The sequence below is a fragment of the Macrobrachium nipponense genome, chromosome 21 (assembly GCF_015104395.2).
Source record: "Macrobrachium nipponense isolate FS-2020 chromosome 21, ASM1510439v2, whole genome shotgun sequence".
Classification (NCBI taxonomy): domain Eukaryota; kingdom Metazoa; phylum Arthropoda; class Malacostraca; order Decapoda; family Palaemonidae; genus Macrobrachium; species Macrobrachium nipponense.
The window spans coordinates 3094377-3116911 of NC_087212.1; the positions used below are offsets into that span (position 1 = coordinate 3094377).

Consider the following 22535-nt stretch of genomic DNA (forward strand, 5'->3'; position numbering starts at 1 on the left):
AGAGAGAGAAAGAGAAATTTCATCTATATAAGAAATAGGGCCTAGACGAGAGAGAGAGAGAGAGAGAGAGAGAGAGAGAGAGAGAGAGATATTTAATCTATATCAGTCAGATCTATAGTAGCAGAGAGAGAGAGAGAGAGAGAGAGAGAGAGAGAGAGAGAGGAGAGGAATTTCATCTATATCAGTCAGACCTATGGTATTAGGGCCTAGACGAGAGAGAGAGAGAGAGAGAGAGAGAGAGAGAGAGAGAGAGAGAGAGAGAGATTTAATCTATATCAGTCAGACCTATGGTATCAGGGCCTAGACGAGAAGAGAGAGAGAGAGAGAGAGAGAGAGAGAGAGAGAGAGAGAGAGAGAGAGAGAGAGATTTAATCTATATCAGTCAGATCTATGGTATCAGGGCCTACACGAGACGAGAGAGAGAGAGAGAGAGAACTGGAGGATGCCTATATCATCTAGTAAATATCCCATGAAGCAGTTGACGGCTGAAGGGGATAATAATTCGTGTGGAAATGAAATCACACCATCGGCCTCGGTTTAAATGGAGGGGGCTGGTTGGGCAGTGGCTTTAGTGCCCCTTCTCTCGCTCAACTTCATTCCCAGGTCACTGGCGATACCAACCGCGCATTTACAACTCCATAAACACAAACCCAAACACAATTATTTGGGTCAGCTCTCCAAAGGCGTCAACTTAAATGGCTAGCATTTAAAATATATCTTAAGCGTCAGCTGAAATGGCTAGCATTTAAAATATATTCTTGCATTCGCTGACCCTTCAAAATATTTATTCTTAATTTTCGTTGACACTGTGTAGAAAAAGCAGGACAGTTTGAGGTGCACGCAATTATTTGCTCACTGGAATGCAGGCAAAAGTTATCATTTTTAACATTAAATTCTTTACGAGAGAGAGAGAGAGAGAGAGAGAGAGAGAGAGAGAGAGAGAGAGAGATTTAGCTAACATCCTTAGGGCAGAAGTTTTTTATAATTCACATAAATGTTATAGTCAGAAGTCCTTTTATTCAACTAACAAAACTGTATGAGAGAGAGAGAGAGAGAGAGAGAGAGAGACCTTACAGACCTTACATCTTGTTCTGGTTGCCCCAGGTCCCTCAGTGTGAGGCACCTCTAATGTCTACCAGAGAGTTGCTAGTGCATCTTCCGGTATATTTTGCATCTTCCAATCTTGGATGGTCTGGGATGCAGCTTAGATATTTGTCGAGCTTATTCTTAAACACATCTACGCTCACTACTGATAATCCTCAGATGAGCTGGCAACGCATTGAATAGACCCTGCATTGTCGATGCTGGTGCGTAGTGGATTAATGTCCTGTGTGCTTTCCTTATTTTTCCTGGTATTGTTTTGGGCCCTATTAATCTACCTCTGCTTGCTCTTTCTGAGTTTTTTAGCTCCATGATGTTTTCCGCAATTCCTTCTATCTGTTTCCATGCCTGAATTATCATGTAGCGTTCTCTTCTCCTTTCTAGACTATATAATTTTAAAAATTGTAGTCTTTCCCAGTAGTTAAGATCCTTAACTTCAACTATTCTAGGTGTAAAGGACCTTTGTACACTCTCTATTTGTGCAATATCCTTTTGATAGTGTGGGTACCATATCATATTGCAATATTCAATTGGACTACGAGCATATGTTTTATAGAGCATAATCATGTGTTCAGCTTTTCTTGTTTTGAAGTGCCGTGACAACATTCCCATTTTTGCTTTACATTTTGCCAATAGAATTGCTATTTGATCATTGCATAACATGTTCCTATTCAACATCACATCAAGGTCTTTAACTGCTTCCTTATTTGTGATTGTCTCATTATTAGGTCCCCTATATGCATATAGCTTTCCTTCTCTGTCTCCATAATTTATTGATTCAAATTTATCATAGTTAAATACCATCCATTTACCTCTGCCCAATCATATACTTTGTTAAGGTCTCTTTGTAGCGCGTTCCTATCTTCATCACAAGTAATTTCTCTACTTATTCTTGTGTCATCGGCAAAACTACTCACTACCGAGTCCTTAACATAACTGTCTATGTCTGTAATCATAATAACAAACAGTAATGCAGCTAACACCGTACCTTGTGGCACACCGGATATTACCTTAGCTTCATCCGATTTCTCATCGTTTGCAATAACTATCTGTTTTCTGTTGTGTAAAAACCATCTTCCTACTTTATCCACTATATTATGTTTTCTAATTTTCTTCGCTAATATATTATGATCTACCTTGTCAAAAGCTTTTGCAAAGTCTAGATAAACCACATCTGTTTCATTTCCGCTTTTCATATATTTGTATATGTTCTCACAGTGGACTAACAGTTGGGTTTGTTTACTTTTTCCGGGTACAAAACCATGTTGCCCTATATTAAACAGATTATTTTCTATTAAATGTTTCATAATATTTTTCTTTATTACCCTTTCATACACTTTCATAATATGTGATGTTAGACTCACAGGCCTATAATTACTTGCCTCTAGTCTTGATCCACTTTTGAAAGTAGGGGTAATATATGCTAATTTGTGCTCATCATAAATCTTGCCTGTATCTACACTTTGTCTTAATAATATTGCAAGTGGCTTTGTGATAGAGTGAACTACTTTCTTTAACAAAATAGCAGGGACACCATCAGGCCCAGCTGCAGCTCCATTTTTATTTTCATTAATAGCCTGCACAATATCAGCTTCATTAATATCTGTCTGCTAAATATTCACTATTTTCATCCCTTATTTCTATATCATTATATTCATTATCGATTCTAGGGGTGAATTCTCTCTTATATCGTTCTGCCAATATGTTGCATATTTCCTTTTTTTCATTTGCTAATCTCCATTCAATTCTTGGAGGGCCTATTTCTATTCTTCTTTTTCGCATACGAGTACAATAGTTTGGGGTTTTGCTTGATATTTACTAGGGTTTTTTCTTCCATGTCCCATTTTTCATTTTCTTTTGATTGTATAATCTTTTGTTCATTTTCTATCTTACTTTTTAATTCGATTACTTTCCATGCCTTTTTTTTCTTTTGCAAGACCCTTTTTTTTTTTTCCTTTTTTCCCACTTTCTGATTTTTCTGGAACAAGATCCTTCTGTCTCTTGGTATGCATGACTGATGTTTACTTTTCTTCTTCGGTATATATTTATCCACTATTTTCTCTAATATTTTATATAATATCTCTGTATTTACCTTTATATCATCACTTTCGAAGATGTTATCCCAATCTTTGTTTAATTCTTCATTTACTTGCTTTGGAATGGACTGTTAATAATTCTATGACATTATGGTCTGAAATACTCGCATTATAAACTATTATTTCTTTAACATAATTCACCTCATTCACAAATACTAGGTCTAAAGTATTTTCCTTTCTTATTGGCAGGTGATTTATTTGTTGAATGTTGTATTCAACTAGCATATCTAATAGCTTTTCGAATTGCCTTTTATCTTCTGCACTATTATTATTCTTTCTTTCCAGTCTACGAAAGGAAAGTTAAACTCTTTAGTATTAGGGGTCTATATATTATTATGTTCGTTAATTTTTCAGATTCAAATGCTACCGCTATTAGTTCACATCCTGAGTTACTATATTTCTCATATATTTTTCCTTGTTTTTTGTCTTTCCCATATATTGCGGTTCCCCCTTGATTCCTATTTTTTCTATCTGATCTATAAGTTTGGAACCCTTTTATTTGATCGTCATTCCCAGTCTCTTGGGAATACCAGGTTTCACTTCTATTCATTATATCTATTTTCTTTTCAATTTGGGTTAGTTCTTCTAAGTACTCTATTTTTCTTTTTGAGTTACTAGTAATTAAACCCTGCGCATTCATCACTATGATGGTTTGCGTGTTTTCTCCTTCATTTAATATGGGTAATAATAAGGATTTTCCCATGTCTCTTTCCTGTTCTGGTATGTTGTTCTTTTCTTCATTTCCAGAAATTCTGACATTAAAAAATCCAACTTTTCCATATTTGATCTTCATTCAACATAATTATTCATTTTGTGTCTGAATCTGCAATTTTCTCCGAATCTGCAATATCCTCTAGCATCGTACATACAGTATTTATCTCTTGAGCTGTATCTTGGGCCGTATCTTGGAGCTGATGCTTGGAAATTCTTTGCTGACACTCCATATTGCTGTGATGGCTTGCTTTTTTCCTTCACCTCATATTCTTTGTTCCTCTCTTTATTTGTTTCTTTCTTATTTTGGATTTTATTATTTGATTGATTATTTAATTGATTTTGATTCATGGCTACAGGGTGCAATTTACATTTTTTGTTGAACTTACATCCTTTTCCTTCTTTTAGGTTTTTGCATATTTTTGGATGTAGATCTCTGCAATCATCCTCATAGTCATCTAGGTATGCACATTTACCATAGATTTCATAGTTGTGACATAGCTCGGGATGTTTGTAGTAACATCTTTCTCCGAATCTGCAATTCCCTCTTTTCAAAAGGGTGCAGACTTTGTCTTCCTTGTCTATTTTTTCCTCTTTCCCATTATTGTGCAGATCTGGGTAGAGCATCTTCGGGATTTTATTTTGTGTTGTCATGTCGTAATTTATTTCTTCGTATGTATGCTGCTTGACTGCCTCATATGTAGTATCGATGAGTATCTCTGAATCCATACTCTTGTCTTGTTCTTTGTTTTCCTTATTTTTTTCTGTCATTTCTTCTCTTCCATTTTCCTCTTCTTCTTCTTCTTCCTCTTCCTCTTCTTCTTCATCCTCAACTATTTGTACATTAAGTCTTGATTTAATAACACTGCCTATCCATGATAGACATGTTGAGCAAAATATTCTGGTATCCTTACTCATATCTTGCATTACTTCAGCACATTGAGGATGCGTTGGAATGTTCCATGCAGAACATTTTCTGATCAGGTTTTGTGGATTAACTATGCTATACCACACCTTACACAGTTTGCATGCTTTGGGCATTCTTTTTCCTATTGCATCAATTAGGATATTCACATTGTTCACCTTATTCATTTTGTTTTCTTTGCCGAATATGTTGATTGATGTAAATTTTCTTTATGAGTCTCTTGACCACTTGGATTTTATTTGGAACTTCTTCAATTTTTTTCAAGATGTTTTCTGTTGATTTGTTCCAGTTTGAAGGATCATATCCTTCTAATATGTTATATGAATGCTTTGCAAATCTTTTTGATTAGGGCTGTTGTTGATCTCATAGATGAGAAATGCCAGCTCCCTTCCTGCTACCTCATCATATTGCGAATCTGCTAGACACGCTAAAGTTTCAGCCATTTTTCTTTCCCACAGTTAGGAACTTACTGCCATCTTGATCTGATTTACAGTATTTCACTTGTATAACTAACTTTGTAGACGCTTTATCCTACTATTTTCACACTAATCCTATCACCGACAGTTCACGAACACTTCTAGATATTTTTCGATTTCCAGACGTATGTTAAACGTGGGATATCTGTCGATTAATCAGACTGTGCGCTGGAACGTCTCACCAAGCAAACTGGCACTACTCGAGAGGAGAGAGAGAGAGAGAGAGAGAGAGAGAGAGAGAGAGAGAGAGAGAGATAAATTTGCCTCACATCTTTAAGGCAGAAGTCTTTTTTTTTATTTACAAAACTGTATTTGAGAGAGAGAGAGAGAGAGAGAGAGAGAGAGAGAGAGAGAGAGAGAGAGAGATTTAGCTCATATCCTTAGGGCAGAAGTTTTTTTCCAATTCACACAAATATATTAGAGAGAGAGAGAGAGAAGAGAGAGAGGGGGCGAGATAGAGAGAGAGAGAGAGAGAGAGAGAGAGAGAGAGAGAGAGAGAGATTACATTTATAAGGTTACAACATTTTTCCTTTTTAAAAAAACGCATAAGTCAATTTGCATTTATAAACCACTTTTCAGCATTCCGGATTTGACTGAATACTTTCGTCAGAGAGAAAAGAAGAACTAAAATCATGAAGACTCCAGCAGTTTTCTGACAAATGAACATATTGAAAAACATCCACAACAAAATGATATAGACAGACATGAACAGTTGATTGCCCAACAAACTTCCGGCTTTTTTCGATTGTGACGTAATCAATAATTAACATTCTCACAAACAATTAATTACAATGTATACCTTTCTTTAACCCTCCAATGAGAAATAACTTACAGCTAACACAAGTCCACCATTTATAATTAAATATAAAACGAACTTCATCTCTAGTCATCAGATATTGAAAAATTAATAATTACAGATATTAAACCACATGTCACTTCATATCGAAATCATTATATCTTGGGAATAATTTGCACAAAAGGGAAACTGTAATGCATAAATGCATCTCACCCGGACAGGATTCGAACTTGAGGGTCTGATTTAGAGTGTGGGTGTGTGTGCGTGTGTGTGTAATTATAAAAATAATATAGTGATACGTACATGATATTCAAAATGTAAATGCAATGAAGAAGGTTGATGAGCAGAAGGATCTCAAAATGAAAAAAAGGCTTGATCCGACCTCCAGCTTACTCAGAGCGCGCGCTAAAATCTACGGTCAAATAGAGCATTGTTTCACCAGCGAAAATTAAAATAAATAAGCTATATTTCATTAGAAATTATTGTTCTGTACTGTTTAACATGCATATTATTCAATTTTCACATTTTCATTCTAATACATAAATCATACATATCCTATCCTAAAATTCATGTACATTTAACTAAACGCGATACACCTTTTTCAGCTCTTCCATAGGGCTTTCCTACCCCCAACAAGAACAAGAACAACAACTACAACAACATAAAAGTAGTTTGTAGGGCTTACTGCGAAAAAAGTTTCAAAGGAAAGACGCTGTTTGATAAAGATGGAGTACAATGAGGATCTATATTTGTGAACTATAGAGAAATGGCAGAGTTGAATGAGTGAAAAGGGTTTTGAAGAAAGTTAACATTGAGGATGTACAGAAAAATGGAAAGGACACCAGCTTATGGATTACTAGTAAGTTGCCGCAGTGCAACTGGATCAAACTGGCTGACCAAGGTGTGCAAGGTATGTCTGGATGAAGGAAAGGTTCAACAGGAATAGGCGAGGAGAAATAGTTTGTTTCCACTTTGCATAAAGGGTAAACGGTTATTTATGAAATGCTTACATAGCAATTATGGTATCAGAAAAATTCAAGGTGAGATGCGTGGTGATGTGTACGAGTGGTAAAAAGGTTGGTATATGTGAAATGATGAAACTACATGTTTTTCAGCTGGTTTGGTTATGTGTGGCTTCAACATCTAAGAAATAAAATGCAACGGGTAACAGAGATGCGAATGGCATAGTGTGCAAGAAGAGGTAGGGGGAGGAATTCCTGGGAGGCTGGTGAGTCCTCTGTGCATATGTGTAGTACTGAAGAATGCATGTGGAAGTCATTATTGTCCTTTCTTCACTCGGAACGTTTCTCACCATACTAAGGAAGTGTTGAAATCCTAATGAAACCACCACAAGTGGAACCTAACCTCAGGAATTTTAACTAAGGAAGTTAGGTGTCCTGTTGAGGAAAAAAATACTTCAAAATAGACGTTTAAAAAATTCTAACTACCAATTTTTTATAATAAAATGACAAAGTAGTATATGTTTTGGGGTAGTCAAAAGTAACTAATGTAAGGGCAATGCTACCTTTATAACATGTTTAAATTAAAATATACATAAAAAAAATCTTAGAAAAGCTATCGAGTCAAAATGTTTCTATACAAAAGAAGCCCAGGTCCTTCTTCCAGATGTAAAGCGATGCTAAGAAGTCTTCAGTTAATGAAAAATATTGATAGGATAATGTCAGATACACACGCTAGTTAATTCGGCGACCCCGAATCCATCCATTTTCTATTAGAAAAAGAGTCTCAAGAACCCCTAATCCGTTTTCTATTAGAAATGGGGGTCTCAGAAACCCCGAATCCTATTTCTAATCCCAATTTATATTAGAATAAGCGTCTCAAGGACCCTCCCCCCCCCCCAATCCATTTTTTCTATTTTTGAAAAAGGGTCTCAAGAACCCTTCATCCATTTTCTACTAGAAAAAAGGATCTGGGATCCTGTTGGTCTTGGTGTGAAAGGAGATATGAAACGGAAATTCAAGTAGTAAACCTTTATTTACAAACAAGATATCAACAGCAACTATAAATAAGCATATACTAGGACAAAAAGTGGTCACGAGAGAATAATGCCGATTCCCTCAGTCAAGAAAGGCTGGGATAGAGCTCAGGCTTAAAAGCTGTAGCCCTGACTAGGAGCTGGAGGTGGAGCAGTGTACTGGGGACGGGCTCCTCCCGCCGCTTCAGCAGCGGTGCCTGAGCAGCGAATTCGATCTGGGCGATGGCGTGGGCTGGGAGGGGGTGGGGAGTGGGCAGGAGGTCAGACTCGACGCGGTACCCACTGCCATCAGCTACGAAGTTGAAGACTCCCGGGGTGCCGTCGGGGAAGGTGAAGCTGGAATGATAAAAGAAAAATAAATATCTAAGTGTTGTCTTTATCAGAAGCCATTTTTTTTTATATTCAGGGCAATGTATTCAGTATAATATCTAACTGGAATCACTGAATAAATACTTGTCCTTACCTCCAGCCTCCCTGGGCAGCCACTGCTCCTTCGGGCCCCTGAGGGGCGCCTTGCTCATGACGGCTGATGCCATCCCCAGTTTCGAAGTTGAAGTTGTAGACCCCAGCAGCATCAGGTCCCTCGCGAACGTCGACGAGAATAGGAACCACGGGACCCGAGGGACCACCGGGTGCGCTGTAGGATGGAGGGGGAGGGGCCCCATACCCCTGATGGGACAGCATCGACTGCTCCCAATAACAAACACACAAGCAGTTTCTTGGAGGAAATAGAAACAAACTTATTTAATGATCTACAAGGATATACACCACCATCATAAAAAAAATTCTCGTCAGTCATTTGTGTTTTAGATTCTTTTGCTGAATAACTATCAATAGCATGTTTTCTTTAATAATCTCTCTGAATAATCTAACTATAGCATATTTTTTTGGATAACCTCTTTCAAGTTACATTTAATCGAAAGCAAACTATAAAACCAGTGTCAATTCTGGCAAAACGTTTATTAACGAATCTCTCTCTCTCTCTCTCTCTCTCTCCATCTCTCTCTCTCTCTCTCTCTCTATATATATATATATATAGATATATATATATATATATATATATATATATATATATATACATATATATATATATATATATATATGGGATACAATCCACAGTGAAGTAAATTCCTCTTGTAGTACCTGGCTTCTGATATATATATATATATATATATATATATATATATATATATATATATATATATATATATATATATATATATATATATATATATATTTAAACTGTTGACTTCCTTACCGAAATCATGTTTACGATGTCGATCGGTCGAGTAGAATGCTTACTCCAGTTCAAAGTGATGTTTATATAGGAGGCCTGTGTCCCGCCTCTCACTTCCGACTCATTCCCCTCTTACTGACTGGGAGGGATGGGCCACCCACAGCCCCTCCCTTAAATCGACCCCCCACCAAACCCAAACCGGCCCCTCCCCCTCCCTTGAGTGGTCATGAACCAGTAACCTCCTTCTTCTCCTCTCTCGAAGTGACCGCAAGAACACACTGCATGCATTTAAGATTCCCTATAATATGTTTTTTTTTATTATCATTTTGACAGACAAGATCATACAAATAAAAACATTGGGATCATATGGAATTTGGATTTAACCCTTAATTCTGAAGGGTCCATATCCTTTTAAATACCTCATTAAAGATAAGTAATGGAAATTTGAGTATTACCTTAGTTTATAATCAAAATTCAACATATTTCTTTCCATAAGGAATTACTCTGTACACTAATAACTGAAAACTTAAAACACTATTGTGTCTCTAATATTTTAAAATTTAAAGATTTCTAGGACAAAAGGGCTAACGAAGTGAATGAAAAAATGCGAAGTGGAGTATAATTATGCAGCGTTCCAGATATTACTGTTCTGATAACCTGACATTAACTGTTATTAGAAATATATTACGACAGTGAGAAAAGCAGACTGTGATTTTCAGTGTGATATATTCTTCGAGAATAAAATAAAAAGTTGAAAAACGTTTAATTAACAAACTGGATAATTAACGATTCTGGAAAAATACTGCATTGGCTGAATGATAGATAAACGTAACCTGGCGCTGCAAAATGGGTTTTTGCATAATTAGGCAAGTAGATAATTAAGGATATCCCAATTACAATAACTGATAACAATATGGCATTCAGCACTGACCCTAAGGAACTCCTTCTAGACAAGAGAAATCAGGCTAAGAAAACCTGAATGATTAATGACAACTTCCTTGTCAGTCATTATGAGATTATAAAATATAGAATTTATGTCAAATGCCAAGCGCTGGGACCTATGATCATTCAAAACGCTGGAAGGAAAATTGAGAGTAAAAAGGTCTTAAAGGTGTATAACAGGAGGAAGACCTCACAATTGCAAAATGATACTATTATTCGGAGAGTGTGGAAACAAAGATGGAAGAAAGAATAGGAAATCCATCACGAGTTCTTTTTAGAATACCATGTGCGACTTCAAGGTCATATGACCTCTTGAGGTCAAGGGAATGCGGTCATATGATGCTCCTTGAATTCAAAGGCTTCATAACGAGAATGACTGAAATACGATTGATAAATCTGTACTTATACCCATTTAGTGGAAACCACATTGGAAAGGCGATAAAATACTCTTCTTATCAAATAGCACACAAGCTTTGCTCTCCCTATCAACTTCGCTGATCTCAGACTAAAAAGACATCGATGCAGCTGAGCGGAAAACTAAGGCTAAAATGTATTCATTCAGCTTCAAAGGGCTACCACGAAAGATCTAGTGCCAATGTTACTGGATAGCGCATAGGACGTCTTGTCCTGTCAATAATTCTTAGTTAAGGAAAAGTTTAAGTGTTCTTCAACTTCCTGGGTATTGTTGCAAATGAAATTCCATCATGGTACTCGGCTCTATCATTGCAATCTAACATTGCAGAATCATTTCTCTCTTAGTGAAGAGAAGATTGCTATGATTCTTTCTTATTAGCTGAGATACCTAAGGTTATTTGCTCATCTCCAAATCTACCCATGCATCTTGGAGAAGCTTCTAGTTTAGTTGTATATAAATAGACATAAGCCAGACACGATCATATATCAAAGTTCGTTGAAGAGGGAGAGAGAAGAGAGAAGAGGAGAGAGAGAGGAGGGAGAGAGAGAGATGAGAGAGAAAGAGAGAGAGAGAATTCTCTATATTCAGTCAGAAAACCTATGGTATCAGTGTCTAGAGGAGAAGAGAGAGAGAGAAGAGATGTAAATCATATCAGTCGATCTATGGTATCAGGGCCTAGACGATTGAGAGAGAGAGAGAGAGACGAGAGAGAGGAGAACCAGAGAGAGGAGAGAGAGAGGATTCCTAAGTCACCTGGCAAATATTCCTTGAAGCAGATGACGGCTGAAGGGGAAAATAATTCGTGTGGAAATTAAATCACACCATCGGCCTCGGTTTAAATGGAGGGGGCTGGTTGGGGCAGTTGGCTTAGTGCCCCTTCTCCTCGCTCAACTTCATTCCCAGGTCACGGCGATACCAACCGCGCATTTACAACTCCATAAACACAAACCTAAACACAATTATTTGGGTCAGCTCTCCAAAGGCGTCAACTTAAATGGCTAGCATTTAAAATATATCTTAAGCGTCAGCTGAAATGGCTAGCATTTAAAATATATTCTTGCATTCGCTGACCCTTCAAAATATTTATTCCTATTTTTCGTTGACACTGTGTAGAAAAACCAGGACAGTTTGAGGTGCACGCAATTATATATTTGCTCTGGAATGCAAGCAACAGTTATCAATTTCAACATTTTTAATTCTTCTTCTACTTCTGAGAGAGAGAGAGAGAGAGAGAGAGAGAGAGAGAGAGAGAGAAAAAATTTAGCTCACATCCTTAGGGCAAAGTCTTTTTTTTGGATTTCCAAGTATTTGAGAGAGAGAGAGAGAGAGAGAGAGAGAGAGAGCCACATTCTTATATAAGGCTACAAAATTTTTCCTTTTCAAGCTACAAAAGTATCTTTTGTACAACGATGGTTCCTTCGAAAAAATCGAACTGCATTCAAGTGTAATTTTATCTAAACTACGCATAATTCAACTTGTTTTTTATAAACCACTCTTCAGCAATCCGAATTTGATTGAATACTTTCGTCAGAGAGAAAAGAAGAATTGTAAAATCATGAAGACTCCAGCACTTTTCTAATAAACATATTGGAAAATAGCCACTACAAAGTGGGATAGACAGAAACATGATCAGTTCATTGCCAAGCAACTTCCAGCATTTTTTTTATTTTGACGTAATCAATATCCAACCTTTTCACAAACAATTAATTACGATGCATACCTTTCTTTAACCCTTCAATGAGAAATAACTTACAGCTAACACAAATCCACCATTTATAATTAAATATAAAACGAACCTCATCTATAGTCATCAGATATTGAAAAATTAATAATTACAGATATCAAACCACATATGTCACTTCATATTGAAATCATTATATCTTGGGAATAATTTGAACAAAAGGGGAACTGTAATGCATAAATGCATCTCACCCGGACAGGATTCGAACGTGAGGGTCTGGTTTAGTGTGTGTGTGTGTGTGTGTGTGTGTGTGATTATAAAAATAATATAGTGATACATACATGATATTCAAAATGTAAATGCAATGAAAAGAAGGTTGATGAGCAGAGGATCTCAAAAAAAAAAAAAAAAAGCGTATCACCCTCCAGCTTACTCAGAGCGCCTGCTAAAATATATGGTCAAATAGAGCATTGTTATACCAGCAAAGGGAAATTAAAATAAATAAGCTATTTCATTAGAAAGTTATTGTTCTGTACTGTTTAACATGATATTATTCAATTTTCATATCTTCATTCTAATACATAAATCATACATATCCTATCCTAAAATTCCTCTACATTTTACCTAAACGCGATATATCTTTTTCAGCTCTTCCATAGGGCTTTCCTACCCCCCAACAAGAACAAGAACAACAACTACAACAACATAAAAGTAGTTTGTAGGGCTTACTGCGAAAAAAGTTTCAAAGGAAAGACGCTGTTTGATAAAGATGGAGTACAATGAGGATCTATATTTGTAAACTATAGAGAAATGGCAGAGTTGAATGAGTGAAAAGGGTTGAAGAAGTTAACATTGAGGATGTACAGAAAAATGGAAGGACACCAGCTTATGGGATTACTAGTAAGTTGCCGCAGTGCAACTGTGATAAAACTGGCTGACCAAGGTGTGCAAGGTATGTCTGGATGAGGGAAAGGTTCAACAGGATAGGCGAGAGGAATAGTTGTTCCTTTGTATAAGGGTAACGTTTATGAAATGCTACATAGCAATTATGGTATCAGAAAAATTCAAGGTGAGATGCGTGGTGATGTGTTACGAGTGGTAAAAAAGGTTGGTATATGTGAAATGATGAAACTACTTGATTTAAGCTGGTTTGGTTATGTGTGGCTTCAACATCTTAGAAATAAAATACAACGGGTAACAGAGATGCGAATGGCATAGTGTGCACGGGGAGGTAGGGGGAGGAATTCCTGAGTGGCTGGTGAGTCTCTGTGTATATATATATATATATATAAGTTCATATCACATTTCCGTGATTCATATACATATCGAGCTACAATGTCCTTTAATAATCTAAATTCGCTCTACCTCGGAATTAATATATTTCATATATGCTTCACGTTAAATCCTTTCAATTTGCTCTACCTCCGAATTAATATTAATTTTCATATATTTTTTTGCTAACGAAGAATTTTTTATCGTATAGATGTTTGCTGGACCAGGGCGCGAAGAACCTATGGATCCTTTCAAACCCAGGAACGTCCAGTGAAGCGTTAGCCTACTACTACACACCACCGCGAGAGGCTCTAAAAGTTTCATGTCGCTCTCACCCTCATATAACCTTTCGCGCGCAGGTAATTAGTGGTTTGGAGACAAACATAAAGCCCACCTCGACTCCGGTTAGTGTTTGTAGTGCTTTTGACAGCACGTAGCCAATCTATAAGTCATATCACATTTCCGTGATTCATATACAAATATCGAGCTACAATGTCCTTTAATATCTAATTCGCTCTACCTCGGAATTAATATATTTTCATATATGCTTAACCGAAGGGGAATTTTTTTCTTTTTTACCCCTCGATAATAGATTTGCCTGGACCAGGGCGCGAACCTATGGATCCTTTCAAACCCAGGAACGTCAGTTGAAGCGTTACCTACTAACAACCCCCAACCGCGAGAGGCTAAAAGTTCATGTCGCCTCTCACCCTCATATACCTTTCGCGCGCAGGTAATTAGTGGTTTGGAGACACATCACCCACCTCGACTCCGGTAGTGTTTGTAGTAGGTAACGCTTCACTGACGTTCCTGGTTTTGAAAGGATCCCAATAGGTTCGCGCCTGGGTCCAGGCAAAATCTATTATCGAGAAAAAATTCCAAAAACCCCTTCGGTTAAAGCTATATGAAAATATATTAATTTCGAGGTAGAGCGAATTAGATATTAAAGGACATTGTAGCTCGATATTTGTATATGAATCACGGAAATGTGATATTGACTTATAGATTGGCTACGTGCTGTCAAAAGCACTACAAACACTACCGGAGTCGTAGGTGGGGGTGATTGTCTCCAAAAACCACTAATTACCTGCGCGCGAAAGGTATATGAGGGGTTGAGAGGCGACATGAACTTTTTAGCCTCTCGCGGTGGTGGTGTATTGTATGTAGGTAACGCTTCACTGACGTTTATTGGGTTTGAAAGGATCCATAGTTCGCGCCCTGGTCCAGGCAAAATCCTATATCGAGAAAAAATTCCCCTTCGGTTCAAGCAATATATGAAAATATATTAATTCCGAGGTAGAGCGAATTAGATATTAAAGGACATTGTAGCTCGATATTTGTATATGAATCACGAAATGTGATATGACTTATAGATTGGCTACTTGCTGTCAAAAGCACTACAAAACACTACCGGAGTCGAGGGTGGGTTGATGTTGTCTCCAAACCACTAATTACCTGCGCGCGAAAGGTATATGAGGGTGAGAGCGACATGAACTTTTTAGCCTCTCGCGGTGGTGTAGTAGGTAACGCTTCACTGACGTTCCTGGGGTTTGAAAGGATCCATAGGTTCGCGCCCTGGTCCAGGCAAATCTATATCGAGAAAAAATTCCCCTTCGGTTAAGCATATGGAAAATATATTAATTCCGAGGTTTAGAGCGAATTTAGATATTAAAGGACATTGTAGCTCGATATTTGTATATGAATCACGGAAATGTGATATGACTTATAGATTGGCTACGTGCTGTCAAAAGCACTACAAAACACTACCGGAGTCGAGGTGGGTTGATGTTGTCTCCAAACCACTAATTACTGCGCGCGAAAAGGTATATTGAGGGTGAGAGGCGACATGGACCTGAAATTTTAGCCTCTCGCGGGGGTGTGGTGTAGTAGGTAACGCTTCACTGACGTCCTGGGTTTTTGAAAGGATCCATAGGTTCGCGATCCCTGGTCCCCAGGCAAATCTATATCGAGAAAAAATTCCCCTTCGGTTAAGCATATATGAAAATATATTAATTCCACCGAGGTAGAAGCGAATTAGATATTAAAGGACATTGTAGCTCGATATTTGTATATGAATCACGGAAATGTGATATGACTTATAGAGTGGCTACGTGCTGTCAAAAGCACTACAAACACCACCGGAGTCGAGGTGGGTTGATGTTGTCTCCAAACCACTAATTACCTCAGCGCGCGAAAGGTGGTATGAGGGTGAGAGGCGACATGAACTTTTAGCCTCTTCGCGGTGGTGTAGTAGGTAAACGCTTCACTGACGTTCCTGGGTTTGAAAAAGGGATCCATAGGTTCGCGCCCTGGTCCAGGCAAATCATTATCGAGAAAAAAATTTCTTCCCTTCGGGTTAAGCATATATGAAAAAAAATATATAATTCCGAGGTAGAGCGAATTAGATATTAAAGGACATTGTAGCTCGAATTTTGTATATGAATCACGGAAATGTGATATGACTTATAGATTGGCTACGTGCTGTCAAAAGCACTACAAACACTTACCGGAGTCGAGGTGGGTTGATGTTGTCTCCAAACCACTAATTACTGCGCGCGAAAAGGTATATGAGGGGTGAGAGGCGACATGAACTTTTAGCCTCTCGCCGGTGGGTAGTAGTAGTAAGTTCACTGACGTTTCCGGCTGGGTTTGAAAAGGATCCAATAGGTAGGTTCGCGCCCTTGGGTCCAGGCAAATCTATTATCGAGAAAAAATTCCCCTTTCGGTTAAGCATATATGAAAATATATTAATTCCGAGGTATGAGCGAAATAGATATTAAAAAGGACATTGTAGCTCGATATTTGTATATGAATCAGGAAATGTGATATGGACTATAGATTGGCTACGTGCTGTCCAAAAGCCACTACAAACATACCGGAGTCGGAGGTGTGGGGTGATGTTGTCTCCAAACCACTAATTACCTGCGCCGCGAAAGGTATATAGAGGTGAGAGGCGACATGAACTTTTAGCCTCTCGCTGGTGGTGTAGTAGGTAACGCTTCAATGACGTTCCGGGTTTGAAAGGATCCATGGTTCGCGCCCTGGTCCAGGCAAATCTATTATCGAGAAAAAAATTCCCCTTCGGGTTAAGCATATATGAAAAATATATTAATTTCCGAGGGTAGAGCGAATTAGATATTAAAGGACATTGTAGCTCGATATTTGTATATGAATCACGGGAAATGTGATATGACTTATAGATTGGCTACGTGCTGTCAAAAGCACGACAAAACACTACGGAGTCGATGGTGGGTTGATGTTGTCTCCAAACCACTAATTACCTGCGCGCGAAATAAAAGGTATGAGGGTGAGAGGCGACATGAACTTTTAGCTCGCGCGGGGTGGTGTAGTAGGTACGCTTCACTGACGTTCCTGGGTTTTGAAAGGATCCATATGTTCGCGCCCTGGTCCAGGCAAAATCTATTATTCGAGAAAAAATTCCCCTTCGGGTTTTTTTTTTAAGCATATATGAAAATATATAATTCGAGGTAGAGCGAATTAGATATTAAAGGACATTTGTAGCTCGATATTTGTATATGAAATCACGGAAATGTGATATGACTTATAGATTGGCTACGTGCTGTCAAAAGCACTACAAACACTACCGGAGTCGAGGTGGGTTGATGTTGTCTCCAAACCACTAATTACCTGCGCGCGAAAGGTATATGAGGGTGAGAGGCGACATGAACTTTTAGCCTCTCGCGGGGTGGTGTAGTAGGTAACGCTTCACTGACGTTTCCTGGGTTTGAAAGGAATCCATAGGTTCGCGCCCTGGTCCAAGGGCAAATCAAAAAATATCTCGAGAAAAAAATTCCCCCCCTCGGTTAAGCATATATGAAAATATATAATTCCGAGGTAGAGCGAATTAGATATTTAAAAGGACATTGTAGCTCGATATTTGTTATATGAATCACGGAAATGTGATATGACTTATAGATTGGCTACGTGCTGTCAAAAGCACTACAAAACACTACCGGAGTCGAGGGTGGGTTGAGGTTGTCTCCAAACCACTAATTACCTGCGCGCGAAAGGTATATGAGGGTGAGAGGCGACATGAACTTTTTAGCCTCTAGCGGTGGTTGGTAGTAGGTAACGCTTCACTGACGTTCCTTGGGTTTGAAAAGGATCCATAGGTTCCGCGCCCTGTCCAGGCAAATCTATTATCAGAGGGAAAAAAATTCCCCTTCGGTTAAGCATATATGAAAAATATATTAATTCCGAGTAGAGCGAATAGATATTAAAGGACATTGTAGCTCGATATTTGTATATGAATCACGGAAATTGTGATATGACTTATAGATTGGCTACGTGCTGTCAAAAGCACTACAAACATACCGGAATCGAGTGGTTGATTGTTGTCTCCAAACCACTAATTACCTGCGCGCGAAGGTATATGAGGGTGAGAGGCGACATGAACTTTTAGCCTCTCGCGGCGGTGTAGTAGTAACGCTTCACTGAGTTCCTGGGTTTGAAAGGATCCATAGTTCGCGCCCCAATCCGGCCCATTGGTCGAGCCCTTAAATCGGTTAAAAGCCTATTGAAAACGAAAAAAAAAATTTTCCCCCCCTTCGTTAAGCATATATGCCCCCAAAATATATTAATTCGGAGGTAGAGCGAATTAGATATTTAAAGGACATTGTAGCCTCGATATTTGTATATAGGAATCACGGAAATGTGATATGACTTATAGATTGGCACGTGCTGTTCAAAAGCACTACAAAAACACTACCGGAGTCGAGGTGGGTTGATGTGTCTCCAAAACACTAATTACCCTGCCGCGCGCGAAAAGGTATATGATGGGTGAGAGGCGACATGAACTTTTTAGCCTCTAGCGTGGTTTTTGTAGTAGGTAAACGCTTCACTGACGTTCCTGGGTTTGAAAGGATCCATAGGTTCGCGCCCTGGTCCAGGCATGGCATCCTATTTTTCCTTATCGAGAAAAAATTCCCTTCGGTTAAAGCATATATGAAAATATATTAATTCCGAGGTTTAGAGCGAATTAGATAGATTAAAAGGACATTGTAGCTCGATATTTGTATATGGAATCACGGAAATGTTGATATGACTTATAGATTGGCTACGTGCTGTCAAAAGCACTACAAAAACACTACCGGAGTCGAGGTGGGTTGATGTTGTCTCCAAACCACTTAATTACCTGCGCGCGAAAGGTATATGAGGGTGAGAGGCGACATGAACTTTTAGCTCTCGCGTGGGTGTAGTAGGTAACGCTTCACTGACGTTCCTGGGTTTGAAAGGATCCATAGGTTCGCGCCCTCGGTCCCAGGCCAAATCTATTTATCGAGAAAAAAAGAAAAAAATTCCCCTTCGGTTAAGCAAGATATGAAAATATATTTAATTCCGAGATAGAGCGAATTAGATATTAAAGGACATTGTAGCTCGATATTTGTATATGAATCACGGAAATGTGATATGACTTATAGATTGGCTACGTGCTGTCAAAAAAGCACAACAAACAAAAACTACCGGAGTCGAGGTGGGTTGATGTTGTCTCCAAACCACTTAAATTTACCTGCGCGCGAAAGGTAATATGGAGGGTGAGGGTTGAGGGCGACATGAACTTTTAGCCTCTCGCGGTGGTGTAGTAGGTAACGCTTCACTGACGTATCCTGGTTTGAAAGGATCCATAGGTTCGCGCCCTGGTCCAGGCAAAAATCTATTATCGAGGAAAAAAAGAAAAAAATTCCCTTCGGTTTTAAGCATATATGAAAATATTAATAATCCGAGGGTAGAGCGAATTAGATATTAAAGGACATTGTAGCTCGATATTTGTATATGAAATCACGGAAATGTGATATGACTTATAGATTTGGCTACGTGCTGTCAAAAGCACTACAAACAATACGGAGTCGAGGGGGTGGGTTTGATGTTGTCTCCAAACCACTAATTACCTGCGCGCGAAAGGTATATGACGGGTGAGAGGCGACATGAACTTTTAGCCTCTCGCGGTGGTGTAGTTTTTGTAGTAGGTAACGCTCATGACGTTCCCTGGGTTTTTTGAAAAGGGGATACATAGTTCGCGCCCTGGTCCAGGGCAAATCTATTATCGAGAAAAAATTCCCCTTCGGTTAAGCATATATGAAAATGATATTAATTCCGAGGTAGAGCGAATTAGATATTAAAGACATTTGTAAAGCTCGATATGTGTATTTATTGATAGAAATCACGGAAATGTGATATGACTTATAGATTGGCTACGTGCTGTCAAAAGCACTACAAACACTAGGCGGAGTCGAGGTGGGTTGATGTTTGTCTCCAAACCACTAATTACCTGCGCGCGAAAGGTATAGAGGGTGAGAGGGCGACATGAACTTTTTAGCCTCTCGCGGTGGTGTAGTAGGTAAAACGCTTCACTGACGTTCCTGGGTTTGAAAGGATCCATAGGTTCGCGCCCTGGGTCCAGGCAAATCTATTATCGAGAAAAAAAAATTCCCCTTCGGTGTAAGCATATATGAAAATATATTAATTCCGAGGTAGAGCGAATAGATATAAAGGACATTGAGCTCGATATTTATATATATATATATTATATATACTATATATATAATATAATATTATATATATATATATATATATATATATATGTACTGAAGAATGCATATGGGAGTCGTTTTCCTCGCCAATCGCCAAAAAAAAAAAAAAAAAAAAAAAAAAAAAAAAACTAAGGAAGTGTTTGAAAATCCTATTGAAACCACCACAATTGGAACCTAACCTCAGGAATTTTAAATAGGGAAGTTAAGTGTCCTGTTGAGGAAAAAAAACAAAAAAAATTCTTCAAAAAAGACGTTTAACAAAATCTAACTAGCAATGATATCTTTTATAATAAAATGACAAAGTAGTATATGATTTGGAGTAGTCAAAGTAACTAATATAATGCAATGCAATCCCTACAACGTGTTTAAATTGAAATATACATAAAAAAATCTTAGAAAAGCTGTCGAGTCAAAAAGTTTCTATAAAAAGAAGTCCACGTCCTTCTTCCAGATGTAAAGCGATGCTAAGAAATCTTCAGTTAATGAAAAATATTATTAGGATAATGTCAAATACGCACGCTAGTTAATTCAGGAACCCCGAATCCATTTTCTATAAGAAATATGGGTCTCAAGAACTCCTAATTCATTTTCTATAAGAATAAGGGTCTCATAAACCCCTAATCCATTTTCCATTAGAAAAAGTGTCTCATGAACCCCTAATCCATTTCCTATTAGAAATGGGGGTCTCAGAAACCCCGAATCCATTTTCTAATCCAATTTCTATTAGAATAAGGGTCTCAGACCCTCCCCCCCAATCCATTTTCTATTAGAAAAAGGTCTCAGGAACCCCTAATCCAATTTCTATTAGAAAAAAGGATCTGGGATCCTGTTGGTCTTGGTGTGAAAGGAGATATGAAACGGAAATTCAAGTAGTAAACCTTTATTTACAAACAAGATATTAACAGGAACTATAAATAAGCATATACATAGGACAAAAAGTGGTCACGAGAGAATAATGCTGATTCCCTCAGTCAAGAAGGTTGGAATGGAGCTCAGGCTTAAAAGCTGTAGCCCTGACTAGGAGCTGGAGGTGGAGCACTGTACTGAGGACGGGCTCCTCCTGCAGCTTCAGCAGCGGCCTGCTGAGCAGCGAATTCGATCTGGGCGATGGCATGGGCAGGGAGGGGGTGGGGAGTGGGCAGGAGGTCAGACTCGACGCGGTACCCACTGCCATCAGCTACGAAGTTGAAGACTCCCGGGGTGCCGTCGGGGAAGGTGAAGCTGGAATGATAAAAGGAAGAATAAATATCTCAGCATTGTCTTCATCAGAGGCCATTTTTTTTTTTTTTATATTCAGGGCAATATATTCAGTGTAATATCTAACTGGAATCACTGAATAAATACTTGTCCTTACCTCCAGCCTCCCTGGGCAGCCACTGCTCCTTCGGGCCCCTGAGGGGCGCCTTGCTCATGACGGCTGATGCCATCCCCAGTTTCGAAGTTGAAGTTGTAGACCCCAGCAGCATCAGGTCCCTCGCGAACGTCGACGAGAATAGGAACCACGGGACCCGAGGGACCACCGGGTGCGCTGTAGGATGGAGGGGGAGGGGTAGGGGCCCCCATACCCCTGAGGGACAGCATCGACTGCTCCCAATAACAAACACACAAGCAGTTTCTTGGAGGGAAACAGAAACAGAAACTTATATAATAATCTACGAGGATATAAAACATCACCAAAAAAATGTTTTCAGATGTCATTTATGTTTTAGATTTTTTTGCTGAATAACTATCAATAGCATGTTTTCTTGAATAATCTCTCTGAATAATCTAACCTATTTAAAGTTACATTTAATCGAAGCAAACTATAAAACCAGTGTCAATTCTGGCAAACGCTTATTAATGAATCTATCTCTCTCTCTCTCTCTCTCTCTGTATATATTATATATATATATATATATATATATATATATATATTATATATATATATATATATATATATATATATATATGAAACTGTTCACTTCCTTACCGAAATCATGTTTACGATGTCGATCGGTCGAGTAGAATGCTTACTCCAGTTCAAAGTGCTGTTTATATAGGAGGCCTGTGTCCCGCCTCTCACTTACGACTCATTCCCCTCTTACTGACTGGGAGGGATGGGCCACCCACAGCCCCTCCCTTAAATCGACCCCCCACTAAACCTAAACCGGCCCCTCCCCCTCCCTTGAGTGGACATGAACCAGTAACCTCCTTCTCCTCTCTCCGAAGTGACCGCAAGACACACTGCATGCATTTAAGATTTTGACAGACAAGATCATACAAATAAAAACATTGGGATCATATGGAATATGGATTTAACCCTGAAGGGTCATATCCTTTTAAATACCGCATTAAAG

General features: G+C 38.5%; 1 protein-coding gene and 1 pseudogene across 1 annotated transcript; both read right to left on the reverse strand.

Moving 5' to 3' along the window:
* Positions 1-8081: 8081 nt before the first annotated feature.
* Positions 8082-9420, reverse strand: LOC135197713 (cuticle protein AM1199-like; annotated as a pseudogene).
* Positions 9421-21063: 11643 nt separating this feature from the next.
* LOC135197712 (cuticle protein AM1199-like) lies at positions 21064-21777 on the reverse strand. The gene is made up of 2 exons (XM_064224750.1): positions 21554-21777; positions 21064-21420 (listed from the first exon to the last, which is right to left on the reverse strand). The coding sequence occupies exons 1-2, from the start codon at positions 21760-21762 to the stop codon at positions 21198-21200; spliced, it is 432 nt and encodes a 143-aa protein (XP_064080820.1). The 5' UTR covers positions 21763-21777; the 3' UTR covers positions 21064-21197.
* Between the last annotated feature and the right edge of the window lie 758 nt (positions 21778-22535).